Genomic DNA, 21,004 nt, shown 5'->3' with positions numbered 1-21,004 from the left:
CTGAATATAGATGCGGAAGTATGGATGGTATTTAAATTATTTAAATGTGCTATCTGATAATAATGGTCTAAGAAATACAAATAAATTAAAAGCTGTTTTCAAAAAAACAGTTTTATTCTCAAAGACTTTTCACATGCTATAAAGTCACATCAGGTAAGACAATCAGGTAAGACAAACACCTGCGTTTCCCCCCTTTGTAACTGTGCTGAAGTGCTAACCAGTAGTTAAGTGGTTGGATACGCAGCACTGGAGCCTAAGAGAAGATAGAGCTGCAGGAAGTAAAAGACAGAAATGGCTGCCAGAAGTAAAAACACTGAAAAAAATAAACAAATGAACCAAAAAACAGGTGGAAGGAAAAGAGAGCAACAGGATCACTAACTAGAAGGCCAACAATCTCACCACAATAACTCTGAAAGGAGCACATGAAAGCTTGAGATAAGTAACCTGTGTGTAACAACAACTTTGAGTTGCTGAATTCTCTCAAACTCTGTTTTACAAGGCAGAGAAGAATAACCCACTTAGAACGATTTCTCTCAAAAGCTGGGAGTATAAACGGAGACTGAGAAATAAACGAGGCATGCGTGTCCACTTCTCTGGAACCCTTCATTTCCCAAAGATGCCAAGTAGACAAGGTCTGGCTGTGTGTCTGCGTATTTTCTAGATGCATAAACATGTGCACTAAGCACATACAATTTAAATAAACTAGTATTAGGCTAAAGCATCCATTCTCAACAGGGGTGACATCACCCACAAGAAAGTCAGAACTGGTTATTGGAAGATGAAAAAAATCCGTTTTTATATATAAAGCACACATGTACATACAGTACATAAACAGATAAACAGTATCTGTGATATTAAAGTTTCACAAGGGGAGGGTAATTAGGGGAAAAAAGTGTCTAAAAAGGCTCTGGGAACAGGGGGTAGATGATGAAATAAAAGTTGAGAAACACTGGCCTAGTGGAAATTAGGTAGCAGACCACGAAGAGCGCCATTTTTCTTCTCCATTCCTTTATTTGGTTTTCCAAAATTAAATTTATTAAACAATATGAAAAGACTGAGCATTGATTACAAATAAACATTCAATATTTTCTCGACACAGAAGCATTGTAAAGTAAAAGGAGAATGATAGCAAATATAAGGCTTGTGAGAATTTTAGGGCACGGAAGTTGAGGCAACACTACGCTAATTCAGCAACAATTTACATATGGGAAAAAGACTCACTTGATGGTGGCAGAAATTCAGGATGACAGTCACAATCATCTACCTTCAAAGCTTCATCTGCCACCTACCAAGAAAATAAAATTAGTGACACTTTCAAAAAAACACAGCCATGAAAAATTCAATAGCTAAATAATAAAACTGAGTAGCAAAGAATTTATCCAAGTGCCTAAAATACTCAGCTTTACCAAATGAATAAACAAACTGATAGGGGCTTCCCCGGTGGCGCAGTGGTTGGGAGTCCGCCTGCCGATGCAGGGGACACGGGTTCGTGCCCCGGTCTGAGAAGATCCCACATGCCGCGGAGCGCGTCCGGAGCCTGTGCTCCGCAACAGGAGAGGCCACAACAGTGAGAGGCTCGCGTACCGCAAAAAAAACAAAACAAAAAAAACAAAACAAAAAAAACAAAAAAAACAAACTGATAACTACTGAACAATAAATACTGAATTAATACTATCACATCTTTCCTTATTCTCCTCTCCCTAACTGAATACAGCTTCTTTGAGACTTTCATTATTAACAACAGAAGGACTTTACAGCGGGTTGGGAAAGTTCCCTTCAATGCGTACTACATATCTAACCCGAAAACACCAATTCCCTTTTTTCCCCTCAAACCCTGGAAAGAAATATAAATGTGAACTTGGTGATACCTGCTGAGCTTTGAGTACACTACAATTCAGGAAAACTCAGACACAGGTCATCTGGGACACTGATCACAGAGCCAGGCTATAGGCTCAGAGGTGCATACTGGTTTCCATTATCACAAAAATATTTGTAAAAATGTAAGACTACCTATACTTGAAATAATTCTAATTTTAGTTTTTAACTGAGCTTACCTTTGGATTCTGATTACCACCGTTTGCCATTTCGTGGTTAGGTTTTCTGGAATTTTTTTCAGTCTCCACAAAGTTAAGTGAAGTACTAAATGCAGGTGCTGATAAACTAGGTATGTAGGCCCTGAGTGGTAATAAAAGAAACAATCGTTTTAAAAAAATTATTTTTAAAAAGTTATCCTTCAAACAAAGAGGTTTCAGCAAGTATAGCCTTTTTACCTTGAAAGCAAGGTAATATTGTTTCAAAAAGAATCTCTACCTGTGAGATTGGGTTTCATAAATAAATATTACTTTAAATTTGGTATTAAAAACTCCAAATAGATTACGAACAGTTCAAGAAATGTATTCTGGTTTCTAATTTAACAGCTGTTATAAATTTAACAGCTTTAACATCTTAGGCATTTAAGCATGTGGGAAAAGCTTAATCTATTTTAACTGCCAAGTGAAAAACGTAGACTCCTGGCTGCTATCTGTTTCCTTATGAGCACACTCAAGTCTACCTGCTGCCTATTTCTAACAGAAGTGTCTTAGCCTTTGAAAGGTATCAGGAGGCTGGAAGCAGATGTTTCCAGGACAGAGGTGAGGGGTAAAAGGCACAGACTGAGCCCCGCTCTCTGCTGCCAGGAACCTCGTGGCTAAACTGGTGCCGTTCAAGCGCAGTAACATCCAATTAACATTTCACGCCTCTTCTCCCATAGGCTTAGGCCATGGATCTCCGATATATACATATGCAAAGAGTTCAGCCAAACAGTAAGCAAAACCAATCAGGCAAATCACAGGTCGCCTGATCTTACAAACACTTTAAAAACCTCTTCTCATTCTTCCATCTCCAACTTTATTGTGGTTGCTATTATCTACTAAAGCATCCAACAGCAATTCTGAAACTCACAGAGCAAAACCATTCCGAGTAACAGCTACTGATCTGATATTAACTCACCTGCTTTCATAGAAGGCTTTAATTGGATTCCTAGTTGGTGTTCGACCTACAAAAATGAATCACACACACATAGTAATCAGCGGACTGGCAACACATACTTTAAAAGATTTTCACATCTCTTTTAAGCTGACAGTAAGAATATCAAATTTAGGGAACTGAAAAATAAACCTAAACAATTTTACACTTCTAGATGTTTTTAGTTTTAGAATGATATCAACAAAATGTTACACAAACCTTATTTGACATCTCATTATCATGTGATCATTGACTAGATGCAGCAATATATAATCTCAATCAGAGACAGTACCTGTCTTCAAGGAGCTCACAATCTTATAATCATGTTCTGTTGGATGATAACATCTGTTAGTGAAATAGGACTGCTCAGCTCAGCTTCATAAGACACTAACTACCCAAAGAAGAAATAACAGGAAAGATCTATATGCTGAAAGCATAGAGTGAAAGCATTCAGGTACAGGGAAAGCAAAACGACTTAGGAGAGAAAACAAGGGTAAAATGAAAATCTGGAATTCCCAGCCTGCACACTAATTTATGATGTACCTATGTATATACATACATTCAGCATGCTACAGAATTAGCCACGAACTTGGTGCAAAAACATCAAACAACTCTATTGAAGGGCCTTTTCTTTAGGAAATAAGTATAATAATGGAGAAAAAAATCTTAAACTTTGTTTCAAAAGGCTTTACTTCATTCAAAATTTCAAGAAAGTATATTTTTCTACAGAAGAATAAATAATAATTTGTTGCTGTTCCAAATAAAAAGTACAAATCATTTATTATTACCTATTGGAATACAATACTAACAAAATTCTACATGAATAGAAATGAAAAACTTAACTGAGTTAACCGAAATAACGTAAAGGAAGTACAAATCATCTGAGAATTGATTTATGGTCCTCCATTAATCCAAGAAACCCACCTTCAAAAGTTTTAAAGGGAATTCGAGCGTTACCAAAAGAATCTTAGGTGAAATACCTTGCAGGTCTTCTATTTGTTTTTGTAACTTTACATGCTGCTGAATTAGATCCTTGATTCCCTCAGGGTCATTTTTACAGAGTTTTTGAGCTTTTATGTTTGCTTGCAGGGCCCAGTCATATTCCCCCAGCATAGAAAGAGCAGCACAATAACGATAATGACCCTGTTCCAAAAAGATAAATTCAAATTTTTCTCAAAAATATGCTTAAGTTCAAGAAACTAGATAAGGAAAAAATATTTTGCTTGAAAACTGATTAGTTACTTAAAATGTTACATTAGGATCCTATCAATAAAATAAATAAAAATGTTAATACCTCTCAGGAAATAAAGTCACCTAAATGAGTTAAATGAGAAGCTACGAATAGTATTCATAATAATTTTTAACAACTGACTAGAGATCAGTGTCTCTGCTTAAGAGATTTTTGTACCTCCCCCAAAGAAAATAATTCAACCTTTACTGTACGTAAGAAAGAAATACATTATTCTTATGCCAAATTAAGTATAAAAATGATGCATTATAAATAACTTAATTTTTTTCAAAATACTTTTAGGCAGTAATAGTCTCTTAGTCATTACACTGCCTACACTTCTGAAGTCAAAAGAGTTTTAGAGCTGGGAGGAACAATCAGCCTGTACAGTAGTTTTCCAGCCCTGCTGAAGAGCATGGGCACAGATAAGGGGTGCAGCTATTAATTCCATCTTTCTTAATCAGCTTTTAATTATTTTACCTCTAAGTATAGAGTTCTTGGCTTTAAGAAAAGATCTGAAAACCACTGATTTACTCAATTCCAATGATCAGGTTGCTTGTTTTATTGCTACAGAACCATAGTTCTGGCTGGTCCCATTTATGCATTTTGGGAAATCTTCTATATCAAGCATGAACATTTTAATCTAGAAAGCTAATATTACCAAACCTGGGGCTAACTCAGCCAACCCCTCCTGTAGCTACTCCCAAACCAAACTCCCATTTTAGGCACAGTATCTCCATTTAAGAAGTGATTTACAAGTGAGAGAGGCTAGAAACTGGCCTAATGTCACATTTATTTAGAGACAAACCAAAGAACTTGTATCTTAGGACTCCAGGTCCAGAGCTCTTTCCTCTTTACTACACATTTTACAAAGAACATTCTGATTCTACGAGAAAATATGAAATCAGAAATAAGTGATCCGTTTAAGAAAGATGCGACTTTCACTAAAAGAAGCCAGAAACAACCAAAGGACCTCTGTTTATGCAGGTTCAGAGCATATATAATGCTACTGTGGTGCACCAACCCAACCTGTTCCAGGGCATTTCTTAGCCAGGCTCCTTAGGCTCAGATCAATGATCCCAATTCAGACTGCATTTGGTTAAACTCTGCTTTTCCTCCAAAGGCATAAGATAAAGAGTTCTCACAGATACGCTACAGGACCAAAGTTCTATCCACTAAGCATATATCAACTTCAAAGTTTAAATAACTGCATTAAAAAATAATCACAGCATAGGAAATTATGAGAGATTATAAACCTTACCTGCTAAATTTGTAAAAAACGCTTCATTTCTTGCTCTTTTCCACTCACCTTTCTCATCTTTTACTGGGTCCTTTTCCCTAAACTCTGTAAAACCCAGTGTAACTTCTATCAGTTGAGAAAGGAGTTTATTCAGGTCTCTCTGCTGAAGTTGTCTGAATGAAGCTTAAATTAAAGGTATCTCAGAAAGTTTCTTGAACCCAATTACATAGAAAGTTTTGCTCTTCTCTGACATTATCTCATTCTCTATCACATATACAGTTCATCTGACTAGCATCCCCTCCTCTTGTGTGCCACCATGTCCTACTCCACACAGTAATGACCCCACTAGTGCCCCCGGCTCAACAATGGCTGGCAGGGTAGAAGCATAGCTGTGACCCAGGAGACTGGTCAATCCAAATGCACCACTCCCCAGGTCACAGTAATTGATCCACAGGTGGGTACATGGCTCAACCAGGATCGGTCTGAGGCATTCCACAGTCATACTACATAAATGCTAACAGAGGCTCTCTCTCCACTAGAATAAACAGTTACTAGGATATCAGTTATTAGGACATCACTTTTACAAAATGAAGCCGAGAGAGCCTATGCTCTAATTACCACTTGTGGTCAAGACAGAGTAACAGGGATTGGATATACCCTCTTGCTTAAAACAAACGAGGACAAAATACATGAAACGAAGGTTTGCAAGACACTGGACATCGGGCAACAAAAGAGAGTGATCCCTGAGAGATGAGAAACACAGAAAGCCCTATGATTGCTCCAGCTTACTTAAGGAGAGATTCTAAGCCATAGCACACGGAGAAGGAACCCAGGGAGAGACCACAGTCTCAGTGAAGACAGAGCCAGGAGTCCAGGAAAGCCAAGGCAGCTCAAGTTCACAGGGCAGAGGACCAGAGAGGAGACAGCTGGACAGAGAACTCCAGAGATCTTCAGAGGGTCTCCCTTGAGTCTTCAGCTGAGTATCAATCAGTACATGCATGCGGGGCAATTACCAGAGCCAGGGAAAGAACCACTTGAAAGACTAAAAGGGAACAGTAGTCAGCACTGACACAGGGCAAGGAATAATTCCTGTTCCCACTGACCAATGCGGGAAACATCCTAATTCATGGAGTATTAAGTACTCAAAAGAGTTGCCTCAGCTGTGCAGAAAAAATTAGCCCTAGACCAAATACCACTATGATATCACCCAACAAAGCTTAAAACAACACTCCAAAGAATCTGTTTCCAAGTAACTTTAATGCATCCCAAAACGAAACTCAAAAGTATTTACAGAAATACAAAAATATTAGTACCAAACAAGGTAAAATTCACAATCTCTGGCAACCAATCAAAAACTACTAGGTATGCAAAGACGGAAAATGTGATCTATAATGAAGAGGAAAAAAAATCAATCAGTTGAAAACAATCCAGAAATGACACAGATGATAGAATTAGTAGACAAGGACATTAAAACAGTTATAAATATATTTCATATGTTCCAGAAGCTAAGGGAAAAACTGAACATATTAAGAAAAGACATGAAATATATAAGAAATACTCAATCTGCAATTCTAGAGGTGACTGCTATAGCATTTAGATGAAAAAAAAATTAGATGGAAATAAAGGCAGATTAGACATAGCAGAAGAAAAAGACCAGTCAATGTGAGGACAGAGCAATAGAATCTAGGTAAAATGAAACAGACAGAGCAAAAAGAGAAAAAAGATTAAAAACGATTCTAACAGGGAAGCACCACTGAGAAACAGAAAGAAAAATGTGTACAGATCTGGATCTGACCATGCCTGAAGCTGACCCCCTGGACTTTTCAATTACATGAACCAATAAATTCCCTCTTCTACTTATGAGTTAGGTTTTGTCACTCCCAAACAAAAGAATTCTAATATACTCCTCAATATTAAAAAGTTCTTGAGGACATTTGTGAGGTTTGTATCCTGTATAACATCAAAAGATAATGCACTTGGAAATGTCAACAAATATCTGTTGACTATACTGTAAAAATTCTCACTCTTTGGGATACAATGACTCACCCTCTCTTAAGCCTAAAAGTACGTGTAGAACTTATATAACATTGTAAATCAGTATACCTCAATAAAAAAAATAATGAAAATAAAAAATAAATCATTTAAAAAATTAAAGTATGTCTATGATAGCTGACATTGTACCAGTCTTCTCTACCTGGAAAGAAGGAAGAAAAAATGGTCTACCCTCACACAGAAATCTACAGAGTATCTTCCTATACAGGCTTATATCCTAGAGGAATGACTCAATAGACTCAGATTCATGAAAGAACTCATAAAAGAACGGGGACTTCGCTGGTGGTCCAGTGGTTAAGACTCTGCACTCCCAATGCAGGGGGCCCAGGTTAGATCCCTGGTCAGGGAACTAGATCCCGCAAGCCAGAACTAAAGATCCCATGTGCCACAACTAAGACCCAACGCAGGCAAATTAATTTATTTATTTATTTATTTTAAAATGTCTATTTAAAAATTAAAAAATAAATAAAAGTAAAGAATGCATCTTGCACAGTCTACTTTTGTTTTTGAAGTTTAAAATATCCTTCAATGAGCATTCCTTTCTGGTAAAATAAAATGATAAATGAGCTCAATATATAGTTACCAAATTTTCTGAATACTTACTAAGAGTTGTGTTTTTCATCTACACAAATACTTTTGCAACCATCAAAAAAATCTCAATTTAAAAAAATGAGTGAACCCACATAAATATAGTCAACTGATCTTTGACAAAGGACAAAGGCCATACAATGGAGCAAAGACAGTCTTTTCAACAAATGATACTGGAACTGGACATCTACATGCAAAAAAACGAATCCAGGGACTACCTTGGTGGTCCAGTGGTAAGGAATCCGCCTTCCAATGCAGCGGACGGGTTTGATCCCTGGTTGAGGAACTAAGACCCCACATGCCGCAGGGCAACTAAGCCTGCATGCCGCAACTGCTGAGCTTGTGCGCCTCAACTAGAGAGAGAAAACCCACACACCACAACTAGAGAGAAGCCCACACGCCGCAACGAAGAGCCCGCATGCCACAACGAAGACCCAACACAGCCAAAAATGAAAATTAATTAATTAACTAATTTAAAAAATGAATCCAGACCTAAAGCCCTCGACAAAAATTAACTCAAAATAGATCACAGACCTAAAACTCCTAGAGGATAGCATAGAGGAAAACCTAGATGATCTTGAGTATGGTGATGACTTTTTAAATACACCAAAGGCATGATCCATGAAAGAAATCATTGATAAGCTGTACTTAATTAAAATTAAAACTTATGCTCTGTGAAAGAAATGTCAAGAAAATGAGAAGGTAAGCCCCAGTCCAGGAGAAAATATTTGCAAAAGATACACCTGATAAAGGACTGTTATCCAAAATATACAAAGAACTCTTAAAACTCAACACTAAGAAAACAACCAATTAAAAAATGAACCAAAGACCTTAACAGACACCTCATCAAAGAAGATACACAGAACTTCCCTGGTGGCGCAGTGGATAAGAATCCACCTGCCAATGCAGGGTACACGGGTTTGATCCCTGGTCCAGCAAGATCCCACATGCCTCGCGTGCCACAACTACTGAGCCTGCGTGCCAGGCTCCGCAACAAGAGAAGCCACCGCAAGGAGAAGCCCATGCACCACAACGAAGTGCAGCCCCCACTTGTCACAACTAGAGAAAGCCCACACGCAGCAACGAAGACCCAATGCGGGCAAAAAAAATTTTTTTAATTTAAAAAGAAAGAAAAAAAAAGATACACAGTGGCAAATAAGCACATGAAAAGATGCTCCACATCTTATGTCATCTGGGAAATGCAAATTAAAACAATAAGATACCACTACACATCTATTAGAACAGCCAAGGGCTTCCCTGGTGGCGCAGTGGTTAAGAATCCGCCTGCCAATGCAGGGGACACGGGTTCGAGTCCTGGTCCTGAAGATCCCACATGCCGCGGAGCAACTAAGCCCGTGCACCACAACTACTGAGCCTGTACTCTAGACCCGTGAGCCACAACTACTGAGCCCGTGTGCCACAACTACTGAAGCCCATGCGCCTAGGGCCTGTGCTCTGCAACGAGAAGCCACCACAATGAGAAGCCCATGCACTGCAACAAAGAGTAGCCCCCGCTCGCCGCAACTAGAGAAAAGCCCTCACGCAGCAATGAAGACCCAACACAGCCAAAAATAAATAAATAAATAAATTTTTTAAAAAAAGAACAGCCAAAATTCAGGACACTGACCACGCCAAATGTTGGCAGGATGTGGAGCAACATGAACTCTCATTCATTGCTGGTGGAAGTGCAAATGGTGTAGCCACTTTGGAAGGTTTGGCGGTTTCCTAAAAAACTAAACATATTCTGATCATATGATCCAGCAACCGCACTCCTTGGTATTTACCCAAAGGAGTTGAAAATGTATGTCCACACAAAAACCTGCACATAGCTGTTTATAGCAGCTTTATTCGTAATTGCCAAACTCTGGAAACAATCAAGATGTCCTTCAGTAGGTGAATGTATAAATAAACTGTAGTATATCCAGACAATGTAATATTTTTCAGAGCTAAAAAGAAATAGCTATCAAGCCATGAAAAGACATGCAGGAACCTTAACTGCATATTACTAAGTGAAAGAAGCCAATCTGAGAAGGCTATACATTGTATGATTCCAACTATAGGACATTCTGGAAAAGGTAAAACTATGGAGACAGTAAAAAGATCAACGGTTGCCAGGAGTTTGGGGGGAAGGATGGATCAGAGGATGTCAGGGCAGTGAAAATACTCTATATGAACCATAATGGTGGAATACATGTCATTATACATTTATCCAAACCCATAAAACATGGAACACTTAGGGAGTGAACCCTAAGACAAACTATGGACTTTGGGTGATTATGATGCGTCCACGTAGGTTCATCAGTTTTCACAAATGTATAGCCCTGTTGGGGGATGCTGATAATGGGGGAGACTATGCAAGCATGGGGGCAGGGAATTTACAGGAAATCTCTGGACCTTCCTCTTAATTTTGCTGTGAACCTAAAACTGCTCTAAAGAAAATAAAGTCTTAAAAAAAAAAGAGTGAATATTTTATGTTTGATAAGTTAAGCCAGGAATAAACATTTTACATAAAGTCCTCAATGTAATGAAGAAAGTTTTGAATTTAAGATATATGAAAGATAGCATATGTACTGTGCATATCTAATGGACGTTTCGAAAGAATAAACTGGGAAGGAGGCAATATTCAAATGATTAAGGGTGAAAATTTTCCAGAAATGCTGAAAGACATGAATCCTCGGATTTTAGAAGCCAAGCTATCCCAATTACAATGAATTTAGAGAAAATTCCTCAGACACATTGTGATGAAATGGCCAAACGTTAAAGACAGTGAGAAGATCTTTAAAACACCCAGGAAAAGAAAAGATTACTTACAAAGGAAAAATAGCAGACTTGTCAACAGTGGCAAAAAAAGTCAAAAGAATGTAGACTCAAACATCTGCAAAGAATATTATACCCTGCTGAATTATTATTTAATAACTGGGATAAAACAAAGCCATTTAAAAAAACAAAAAAAGAAAGTTTTAGTATACTTTTTCTAAGTTGATAATAGATTGAAATAGCAAAAGTTATCCCTGGAAAACCAGTATCATGGTCTAGGTTTCAGTATTATGAACTCTATCATCCATTCGTTCCATAAATTAATTTATACGGCACCTGCCCAATGATCAGCAGAGATTATGTTTCAAGTACAAGAGCAACTCACAATGAAAATGGCAACAAGCTCACCACCTTCAAACAGAAGCATATCCAGTGCTGGATTCTCAATTCTATTTTGTCTTTCACTTGCAATGACACCTTGTAAAAGTCACTTTACCCCTTCTGGGACTCAATTTCTTCATCTATAACTGAGGCATTTAAAAGTGACTCCAATATTTGGAGGCAGAAGTCCACCTGGAGAATTTTATAATCCCCAGACTCTAATACACTCCTAGGCCATCTGAATCACAATTTGGGGGCTCTGAAATCCTATGATTCTATTCACTCTGGCTTATAAACAAATATGTAAACACTTTTTAAAATCTATAAATATTGGTAAGCCAGTTAACTCATTTCAACCCATTCATTCAACTCATTTATTAAATCAACAAATACTGACTATGAGTGCTTGCTATGTGCCAGGCAGCCCGTCAGGCAGTCCAGATTCAGAAGTGAACCAACCCACCAAAAAACCTGTCCTCAGGGAGCTCACAATGTACTGGAGCACATACAAAAAGCAACACAACTTAAATAACATATATCATATGTTCAATAATGATAAACGCTAAGAGGAAAAAAAAGTAAAGCAAAGAAAAATAGCAAATGTCTAGGAAGGGGCGGGGTTTGCATTTTAGTGATGTGCTCAGGGAAGGTTTCACTGAGAAGAGAACTTTCAGTGAACAATGAAAGGAAATAAGAGAGCTAGCTCAGGCTCTGGGGAAAGGCACTCTAATTCTAGGCAGAGGGAAGAGCAAGTACAGACTGGGAGTGGACCTGGCATGTGTAAGAACAGTGAGGAGGCCAACGGGCCAACAGAGTGAACGAGGGAGAGAGCAGCAGGAGTGAGGTGGGAGAAATAACGGGTGTTAAAGACAGGAGGCTGGTCAGATAGATCCCAGTCATAACTTCGATCAAGCGAAAGAACCATCCTCATCCACTGCTTTGTTAACGTATACTTAGGTTATCTGCAGTTCTGTGCCATTAAAACAATACCACAGTGACCAATCTTGTCCATCTCACCAGGTGCACATATGCAAGAACGCTTGTGGGCTACACACCCTTGGAATCAATCACGGCATACGCACATCGTAGTGCTCTCCAAGTGGGCTGTGACAAATTCACACCCCACTGGTTTATCGAGAGTTCCTGTTAATAAACACACTACTGATACTCAGGACTATCGAGCTCTAACTTTTGCTCATCTGAAGGACTCAACATCACATTGTTTTTCACTTGTGGGTGTACATGTGGGTCTGCTTGGAGGCTATTAGGCTCTCTCTATTAGGTTTCTATCTCTTTACAGTTTTAATTACTAGGAAACAGAATATACCTTTTTCTATCGCCCATTCAGGTTTCCTCATCTCTGAAATGCTTGTTTATTTCATTGGCCTGTTTTCTACTGGGTTTCTTATTTATCTTTGTTCTTTGCATATTCTGAATATAAATCCTATCAGTTATATATGTTCTATATATGACAAACTATCTCCTCCCAAATTATTTCCTTCATGGTGTCCTGACATACAAAAATTTTTAAGTTTGAGATAGTCAAATTCATCAGAGTTTTTTCCTTCACTGACCTGTGCATGTACATTATTTAAGAAATCCTTTCCCAGCTCAAGGCTATAAAGCTAGTCTCCTACAGCTCCTTCTGGGTTTTAAGTCTCATTTTCCACAGCCAGGTCCTTAATCCATCCAGAACTTGTGGATGCTGTTACCTCAACCACAAGGGATGCTCACAGCCCCTAGGGACTGCTGTCCTCCTCAGACACATGTGGCCCTTACTGCTGGGCTGCATCTCCTCTCTGATCATGGAAATGAAGATTCCCCTGCCACATTCCTGAGCTCTGCCTAATTTTATCCAGCATTTTTACATACAGATTTACATTCTGTAAACAGATTTTTCAAAGTTGTACGGCACTATTTGTCCAACGTAAATAAGAAAGAAACCTACCTTCGTCCAATTGTTCTTCAGAATAATAGCTCTCTTTCCATCACCAAGTGCATTTCTAAAAAAAAAAAAAAAAAAAAGGAAGAAATATTCAAACTAAAGGCATTATATATTGTATATCTATTTAGACTATAATTTTCCATATATAATCTAGTTTTTAATTTTTTTAATCCACATAATATATGTCCATTATAGGAAATTTGGAAAATACAGAAAAGTAAAACAAAGGGAAAAAGTCACCCAGAGTCACAACCACAATTACCCAGGAACAGCTACTTTTAATATTCCAGAGTACTTCCTGCACACAACTATTTACATCTTACCTATGCCTAACTTCTTGTTATTCTTTGTACGGTTTTTTTTGGTACTATTTTTGCAAGTCAGCAAGACTTCTGATCTCGGAAAATAAAACTTCCAGATCTTTTTACACAACACATCGGCTAAGCTATAGTGGACAAAGCATCAAAGTTGGGATGTGAGATGGGGATTAAGTCCAACTCCATCACTAATTCTCACTGGGGCTGTTAAGAAGTTATTAACCTCTCTGGGGCCACTTTCTCCTCTGTAAAATGAGGCTAATAACTGTGTTCTTCCTGTTTTCAGATACTATGCTAAAGCACAGTGCTTTGTAAACCGTCAAGTACTAAGGTCTAACACCTAGCCTCAGTTTCCTGGCTTCCTTACATTCAATGACCTCCTCCTCTACCCCAGCTCAGCCACCCACCACCGCCCTCCCAGGGAACTTTATCACCACTCAAAACTGTTCAAAGCCCAAAATCACTAATTCAGGCATCCCACTCTTTCCCCCATAACCTAGCTCCTTCTATCTTACTTGTCCAACTATTCCTAATATCTCCTCAGGGTGCCCAGCGCATTGACTTACCCACTTTCTCTTTTTTTTTTTAACTTCCTTATTTATCTAGCTTAAGATTCATTGGTTCATCATTGCATATTCCCATGCATACAACTTCTTTATACTTCTTTGTCCCTATGTTTACATCTTGCTCTATGGCAAAACCCAACACTGGATCAACTCTGCTTCCTGCTTTCTCCATGACTACATCTAGGGAGCCAAGTACTGCTGGAGAAAATTACACAGCAGAGCACACAAGTAGCACTACTACTCAGGATTCCAACAACCCAAAGGGGCCTTCAACATTGTTAACCAATTATTTCAGACCAAATCATTCTCTAACTTTGTAAAATGATCCTTTCAAATCTTACGTCCTTTCCTCAAACTTCCAACTCCCCTTTCTCTCAGCAGATGAGCTCTGCTTCTATTTCAATGAGTAAACTGGAGACATCAAAGAGAACTCTCTCAATTTTCTACAACCAAACTTAAAGACAAACCCACATCTGGCCCTGCCTTTTCTCTTTCACAATAAGTGTCTTCTTCTGGGCTTCCTTGGTGGTGCAGTGGTTGAGAGTCCGCTTGCCAATGCAGGGGACACGGGTTCGTGCCCCGGTCCGGGAAGATCCCACATGCCGCGGAGCGGCTGGGCCCGTGAGCCATGGCCGCTGAGCCTGCGCGTCCGGAGCCTGTGCTCCACAACGGGAGAGGCCACAGCAGTGAGAGGCCCGCGTACCGCAAAAAAAAAAGTCTTCTTCTTCCTTATATGGGCAATTTCTCCACTTGTGCCATATAACTACCCATCCTTACCATATCAATTATCCCTTCTCTCACCTGTAAAATTACCCATTCCTTCTCAAGAATCTACCCCATCGATTTTTTTTATTGTGGTGAAATGTACATAACATACAATTTACCATTTGAACCATTTCAAATGTAAAGTTCAGTGGCATTAAGTACATTCACGTTGTCGTGCAACTTCCTATCAACTTTTAATATGCTCAGATCTCTCTCATCTTTAAAAAGCAAATAAAAAATAAATCTTAAACCCTAAGCAAACACTGTTGGTAATCTACCCAGCAGCTATCCCCTCCTCTACCTGATTACTAGACTTCCATCGTGAGGCTCTACCTCACTACTACAAGATTTAGAGATAATAATTCCTTATTAGTTTAAACCAATCATGGCAATCCTACTCTCCTTTCCATTGACAGGTTTAGGGGTAGTCAAGTGACCCAGACCTGAAGGGACTTATCACTCTTAAAAAGAGATTACAAAAAAATAAATAAATAAAAAGATTACAAAGAAGAACAAAACTAGGTAACTTACCCTACCAGATAGCCATACCTACTAAAAGGCCAAATATACTTTTCTTTTAATAAAAAATAAAAAGCTATCTAAAGATAGATGATCTAACTAACAGAATAGGATATAGAAATCAGAAACAGATCCTTACACACAGTCACCTGATTTATAAGACAAAGGTGACACTGTAGTGCATGGGGAAAACATAGTCTTAAACAATGGGGCTGGGTCGGCTGAAGGGGGTCTCTTCGGTACCCCTACAACTAGTGCAGAGCCTGCTATGTAGAGATGCTCACTGGTTATACGTTCAAAGAATGAGTGAATGGATGAATGAATAAATGTGTCCTCCACATCTACATGCCTGAGGCAGAGCAGAGGCAGCAGCATGAAGAGGGTGGGGGGCTGCGAGCAAGTGGAGAAGCTAAAAAGGCTTCCTCCTCCCCCTCCCCCTCCCCCTCTTCCATCCATCCACCCATTTCTTGTGCATCTACTACATGCCGGGCACTGTGTTATGGACACAATGTGGACAAGCTGGACACGGCCCTGCTCTCTTGGGACTGACATTCTAATGGGGAGACAAGACAATATGGGAATAACTAAGTGATTTCTAAGCCACGTGAAGACTACTGAGGTGGAGAGAGTGAATTTTCAGGAAGAAGGGTCAGGGCAGGCTTCTAGAAGGAGGTGGTATTTGTGCTGAAACTCAAATGAAGGGAGGGAGGGAGCCCTGTGATGCCAGGGAAGAGCGTCCCAGGTAGAGGGGACAGACAGTGCACAGGGTCTGGGGCCGAAAGCGGAGCAAGCAAGCAGAGGGGAGGGGTGAAAGCGGAGGCCACAGAGGTAAAGAGAGGAGGGCGTAGGGATGGGAAGGGTTCCTGGGTTGGGGGCCTGAGGACCGGCGAGGGCTGGAGGCGAGGGCAGAGGCCTGTCGGTCTCCAAGGGCAATGCTGACGGATTCGGGGCAGCAAAGAGAAACAAGGCTGTCTCATCAGAGCTGGCTTTGGAAGCCTCAGGGCCAGAGGCAGTACTGGGGGAGAGGACCAGACCCAGGGGAGGGGGCTCCAGAAAAGCAGCTCAAGAAGCAACGGACGGGCAGGTTTAAGGAGGTGGGTTCACTGTGGTGGGAGCTCATAGTAGGGGATTCTGGGAAGCAGAATCAGCTGCAGGCAACGCCAGGATTGCAGAGAGGTGAGAAGTGGACTGATCCCCACTCACAGGCTCTCCGAGGAGCCTGGTGTGGGAGTCGGGGTGTGGGGAGGGCCCTATTCTGGCCTGGTCCCTCAGAGGCAGGGCTGCAGTGGGAGCCCTGCTCGCTTGCCCTGGGATAGCAGCCCCACCAAGGCTGGCCCTGGCGTGGGGGGCGGTCTTGGGCCCAAGAAAAAAGAAAAAGAAGGAAAAAAAATGGGGCTGGGTCAACTGGACATTCATATGAACCTTGAACCCTACCTCATACAAAATACAAAAACCAACTCCAAATGAACAATAGATTTAAATACCAAAGTTAAAAAATCAAGCTTTTAGAAGAACAAAGAACATTTTGTAGAGTAGGCAAATATTATAATCAGAACACAGAAAGTGCTTACCACAAAGGAAAAAATTGATAAATTGTACTATGTTAAAATTACTACTTCCACTTGCGAAAAGAAAACATAAAGAGCAAAAAGGCAAGCCACAGAGTGTCGGAAGGCGTTTGTAGTACGTATATTTGACCAATGACTCATATCCAGAATTTTTTTGAAAAAACCTCCTACTGATGAATAAGACATTCAACTCAAAAGAAAAAAAAAATAGCAAAAGACTGAAGATTCAAACAGGCACTTCACAAAAGAGAATATCTGAACGGTCAATAAGCACGTGAAAAATGTTCAACTTAAATCTCCTAAATCAACTTAAGGAAATGCAAATTAAAATCACAGCACTGTATCACTACACACCCAGCAGAATGTCAAAATGAAATGACACAAAATAAGAAGTGTTAGTGAGGATGTGGAACTAAAACTCTCATATGCTGCTGGCAGGAGTGTAAAACGATACAACCACGGGTGTGCTTATGTTCAGTGTGCTACAGCTGAACATAAGCACACCCTCCTGTCCCAGCAGTGCCACTCCTTCATCATATACTTAACAGAAATGAAGACGTGTGTTCACAATGACGCTAAGTCAAGTACTAGAAACTACCCAAATGCCCATCAACAAGAGAATGGATAAAGTGTGGTATATTCATGCAATAGATGAACACTTTACAACTACATGCAACAATATGGATCTCAAACACAATGCTGAAAACCAGACATAAAAGAGCACATACCACGTGATTCTGTTTATATTGCACAAAAGCAGGCAAAACTAACCTATGGTGTCAGAAGTCAGGACAGGAGTTATCCTGGGGGGAGGAAGTGGGTAGTGACAGAAGGAGGAACAAGGGTGACTTCTGGGTTACTGGGGTTGTGATCTGGGTGCTAGTTATGGTCGTTTGGTTTCTGAAAATTCAACCTATACACTTATGAACTGTACATTTCTCAGTGTATGTACTAAGGTTTTAGTTTTGAAGATTACAACAGTCATCCTTCTGCTGGAGACTGTAACGTCCAGTGTGGTATCTGAATTACAGTAGCCATCCCACCATCCTGAGGGGGCAGTTTGAGGTCCAAGTCATACAGTGGGGCTGGAAAAAAAAAAACCTAGGTCTTTGATGACATAAACACACAACCTTAGAATCACCTTCTTCTGGAACTCTTGAATAAGGTAAGTTTTCGTCACCATTTAAACCAGCTGAATAAGAGACTTCTGCTATGTGCAGCCAAAAAACATCTTAATGCAATGGCAAACCTCTTCTGTTCCTCACTGCCTCTCTCCCAGAACACCTTTAACGGCTGCCTATGCTAGCTGGCTCCGTTTCCTCACCCTCATTTCTCAACCCACTCCAGCCCCAGCGTCTGTTCCAAGCTTCCCACTGACTGCTCTCCCTATGGTAAAAGAGATCCATAGAACTAAATCCAAATTCCAAATGGCTTCTCAGCAACAGGCAGCGCTAGCTACTCTTTCACTTGCTTCCATGATCCCACACTTACTTTCCTCCTACCTCTCTGGCCACCTCGTAAAAGTCTCCCGTGCAGGTTCATCCTTCTCTAATTGGCCACTGTTTGTGTCCCTCAAAGCTCGGTCCTACTTCCTCTTCTAATCTCGACCCTGCCCTCTCTAGACTAGCGGGTCTCAAACCTGGCTGCACATTAGTACTACCTGGGGGGCTTCTAAAAGCCCAGTGCCCAATTAATTCAATCAGAACTTGGACTGTAGCCTACAAAACCCTCCTTGGTCTAGCCCCTGACAACCTCTCCCCCTCCTTCTCTGTATTCAGACACACTAGTAATTCCATGAACGCAACATGCTGTGCTCGCTTCGGCAGAACATGAACCAAACTTGGAATGCAACGTGCTCCTTCCCACACTGCTGGTCCATTGTCTAGAACACAGGGACTATGTCTGTTTTTGCTCATTTCTAACATACCAGTGTTTAATGTTATTTATTATAATAAACAATACTATAATACCTATAATACATAATACTATATTGCTATTATAATTATAATCACGTTTTAAGTATATTTATTAATATATAAATGTATATTAACATTTTCGTATTTACTAGCATTTGACCACATTCGTCTATGAAAGCAAAGTGGGCGGAGTAAATTACATCGTGTTACTGCTCATCCAAGTCACTGCAGCCCAGGGTCCAAACACTCTGGAGGGCAGGCCTGACTTTAGCAGCAGCAATACCCTGCACAATACATCTGTGAAAACAGGAAAACCCCAGAGATGCAACCCAGTAGTAAGTGTACTGGACAGAGGGTAAGAAACAGAGCTCTAGCATAGATGCTCCAATTTATTACATGTTACATGGGAAAGTGTATTTCTCCAGTCTCCACCCCTATCTAGTTCCTCACATACAATATGTTACATTTTGCCCTAAATTATGTTATGAAAAAACACTTATTTCCCCCTCCTCTAGTTTCCACGTGGATTTGCTAGATTAATCACTAGTGAGCTCTCTCCTCTCCCTAAACCTAACTTTTCCCCGAGGGAATAATAACTTATCTAATGGTGGGGGAGAGGCATCAATCATATGGGGCTTAGCCTCTTCTTTTTCTTTTTTTGGGACCTTATCTTAAACAGCAACATAACACCAGATTCCCTTCTCCTCCAAGCTTAAAGTTCACAAGGGCCCCTGTTACCTGGTTCTGTCTGTGACATGGGTGAACTAATAAGAAGTCACTTGGCTATCAGACTTAAGACCCGGTTCTCCAACAACTGTATTAGTAATGGAGGCGAGACTGCATCACCAATTGTCTTCTGCGTCCATCTCTTAGCTAATTCTGGACTTGGGAGGGGAAGGAGATGCCATTAACTGACTCTCTCAAACCACAACATATAAGCATGTAAGAACTTTGAATACCACAAAAGAATTATTTCTCCCCCTATTGTAAATCATCACTTTCAGGGCCTGAGCAGACCACAAAGAAGTAACAATATTACTCCCCAAGGTTCTCCATCTTACAATGAAACAACAAAAGCAGGATTCAGATATAATGTCAGTTACTGTCAAATATGCAGTGACTATGAACCACTGACTGAATAAACACATACATTTTAAATCAAAAGTTAGTGTCTGGAATTAAAATTACATACGCTCTTTCATCCAAGTAAAATAAATTTTTATCAGGAATTTATCCTACATATATATATATATATATATATACACTTGCATCTGAGTGTAGAATGTAAGTAAAAGGATATTCCTGTATATAATTTTTAAAACTGGAAATAAGCTATATTCTAATACAAACTATTTCACTGAGGAAAATACTATGCAGCCATGAATAAAAACTAGGGTAGATCTCCATATTCACCGATATGCAACAACTCCAAGATTTAAACATTAAAAGCATCAAGACGTACAACAGGGTGTATAATATGCTCTTACCCATGTTAAAAAAAAAAAAAGGACATATACCTTAGACTGAACCAAACAAAATGCCTTATTCTGATTTATAAAAGCAACTTCATTTGGTTCAATGTAATAAGTGCTAGTATAGTCATGAAATATCAGTATCATGGATACACAAGGATCTAAAAGAAAGGAATTAGGGCAGGGGTCTCAGCTGGGCAAGAGTTTTCAGCTTATCCTTTAGTACTCAACTTTTTATGATGTGCATTTGTTACTGCTTTTTAAAAAGGGGATGGACCCCAAAGAAGACTGAAAAAATAACTCTTTCCTTCAAAAGGAAATTCAGCGGGCTTCCCTGGTGGCGCAGTGGTTGAGAGTCTGCCTGCCGATGCAGGGGACATGGGTTCGTGCCCTGGCCTGGGAAGATCCCACATGCCACGGAGCGGCTGGGCCCATGAGCCATGGCCACCGAGCCTGCGCGTCCGGAGCCTGTGCTCCGCAACGGGAGAGGCCACAACAGTGAGAGGCCCGCGTACCGCAAAAAAAAGAAAGCAAATTCAGCAGCTTTTAAGCAAAATAAAGAGACAGCACAAGTAAGAGAAAAGAGTGAGGAATAATTCACCAACCAACACGTACACTAAAGCTCCCCACATACACTAAGATTTTTGACATTCTCACAGAAACATACAATTGACTTGATTCACACCT

At 39.9% G+C, this 21,004-nt stretch overlaps 1 protein-coding gene across 12 annotated transcripts in view; it reads right to left on the bottom strand.

Annotated features, from left to right (window-relative positions):
* TTC3 (tetratricopeptide repeat domain 3) overlaps window positions 1-21,004 on the bottom strand; it is a 141,077-nt gene that overhangs the window by 95,064 nt on the left and 25,009 nt on the right. For all 12 annotated transcript variants that reach the window (XM_067739472.1, XM_067739463.1, XM_067739468.1 and 9 more), the window contains 5 exons: window positions 13,198-13,252; window positions 3,984-4,146; window positions 2,989-3,034; window positions 2,055-2,175; window positions 1,222-1,285 (listed from right to left, as the gene is read on the bottom strand). In XM_067739472.1, coding sequence (XP_067595573.1) covers window positions 1,222-1,285; window positions 2,055-2,175; window positions 2,989-3,034; window positions 3,984-4,116 — 364 coding nt within the window. In that variant the 5' untranslated portion in view covers window positions 4,117-4,146; window positions 13,198-13,252. The remainder of the gene's footprint in view (window positions 1-1,221; window positions 1,286-2,054; window positions 2,176-2,988; window positions 3,035-3,983; window positions 4,147-13,197; window positions 13,253-21,004) is intronic.

The sequence above is a fragment of the Pseudorca crassidens genome, chromosome 5 (genome assembly GCF_039906515.1).
Source record: "Pseudorca crassidens isolate mPseCra1 chromosome 5, mPseCra1.hap1, whole genome shotgun sequence".
Taxonomy (NCBI): Eukaryota; Metazoa; Chordata; class Mammalia; order Artiodactyla; family Delphinidae; genus Pseudorca; species Pseudorca crassidens.
The sequence above is the reverse complement of the archived record's forward strand: the minus strand, read 5'-3'. Positions and strand labels throughout refer to the sequence as shown.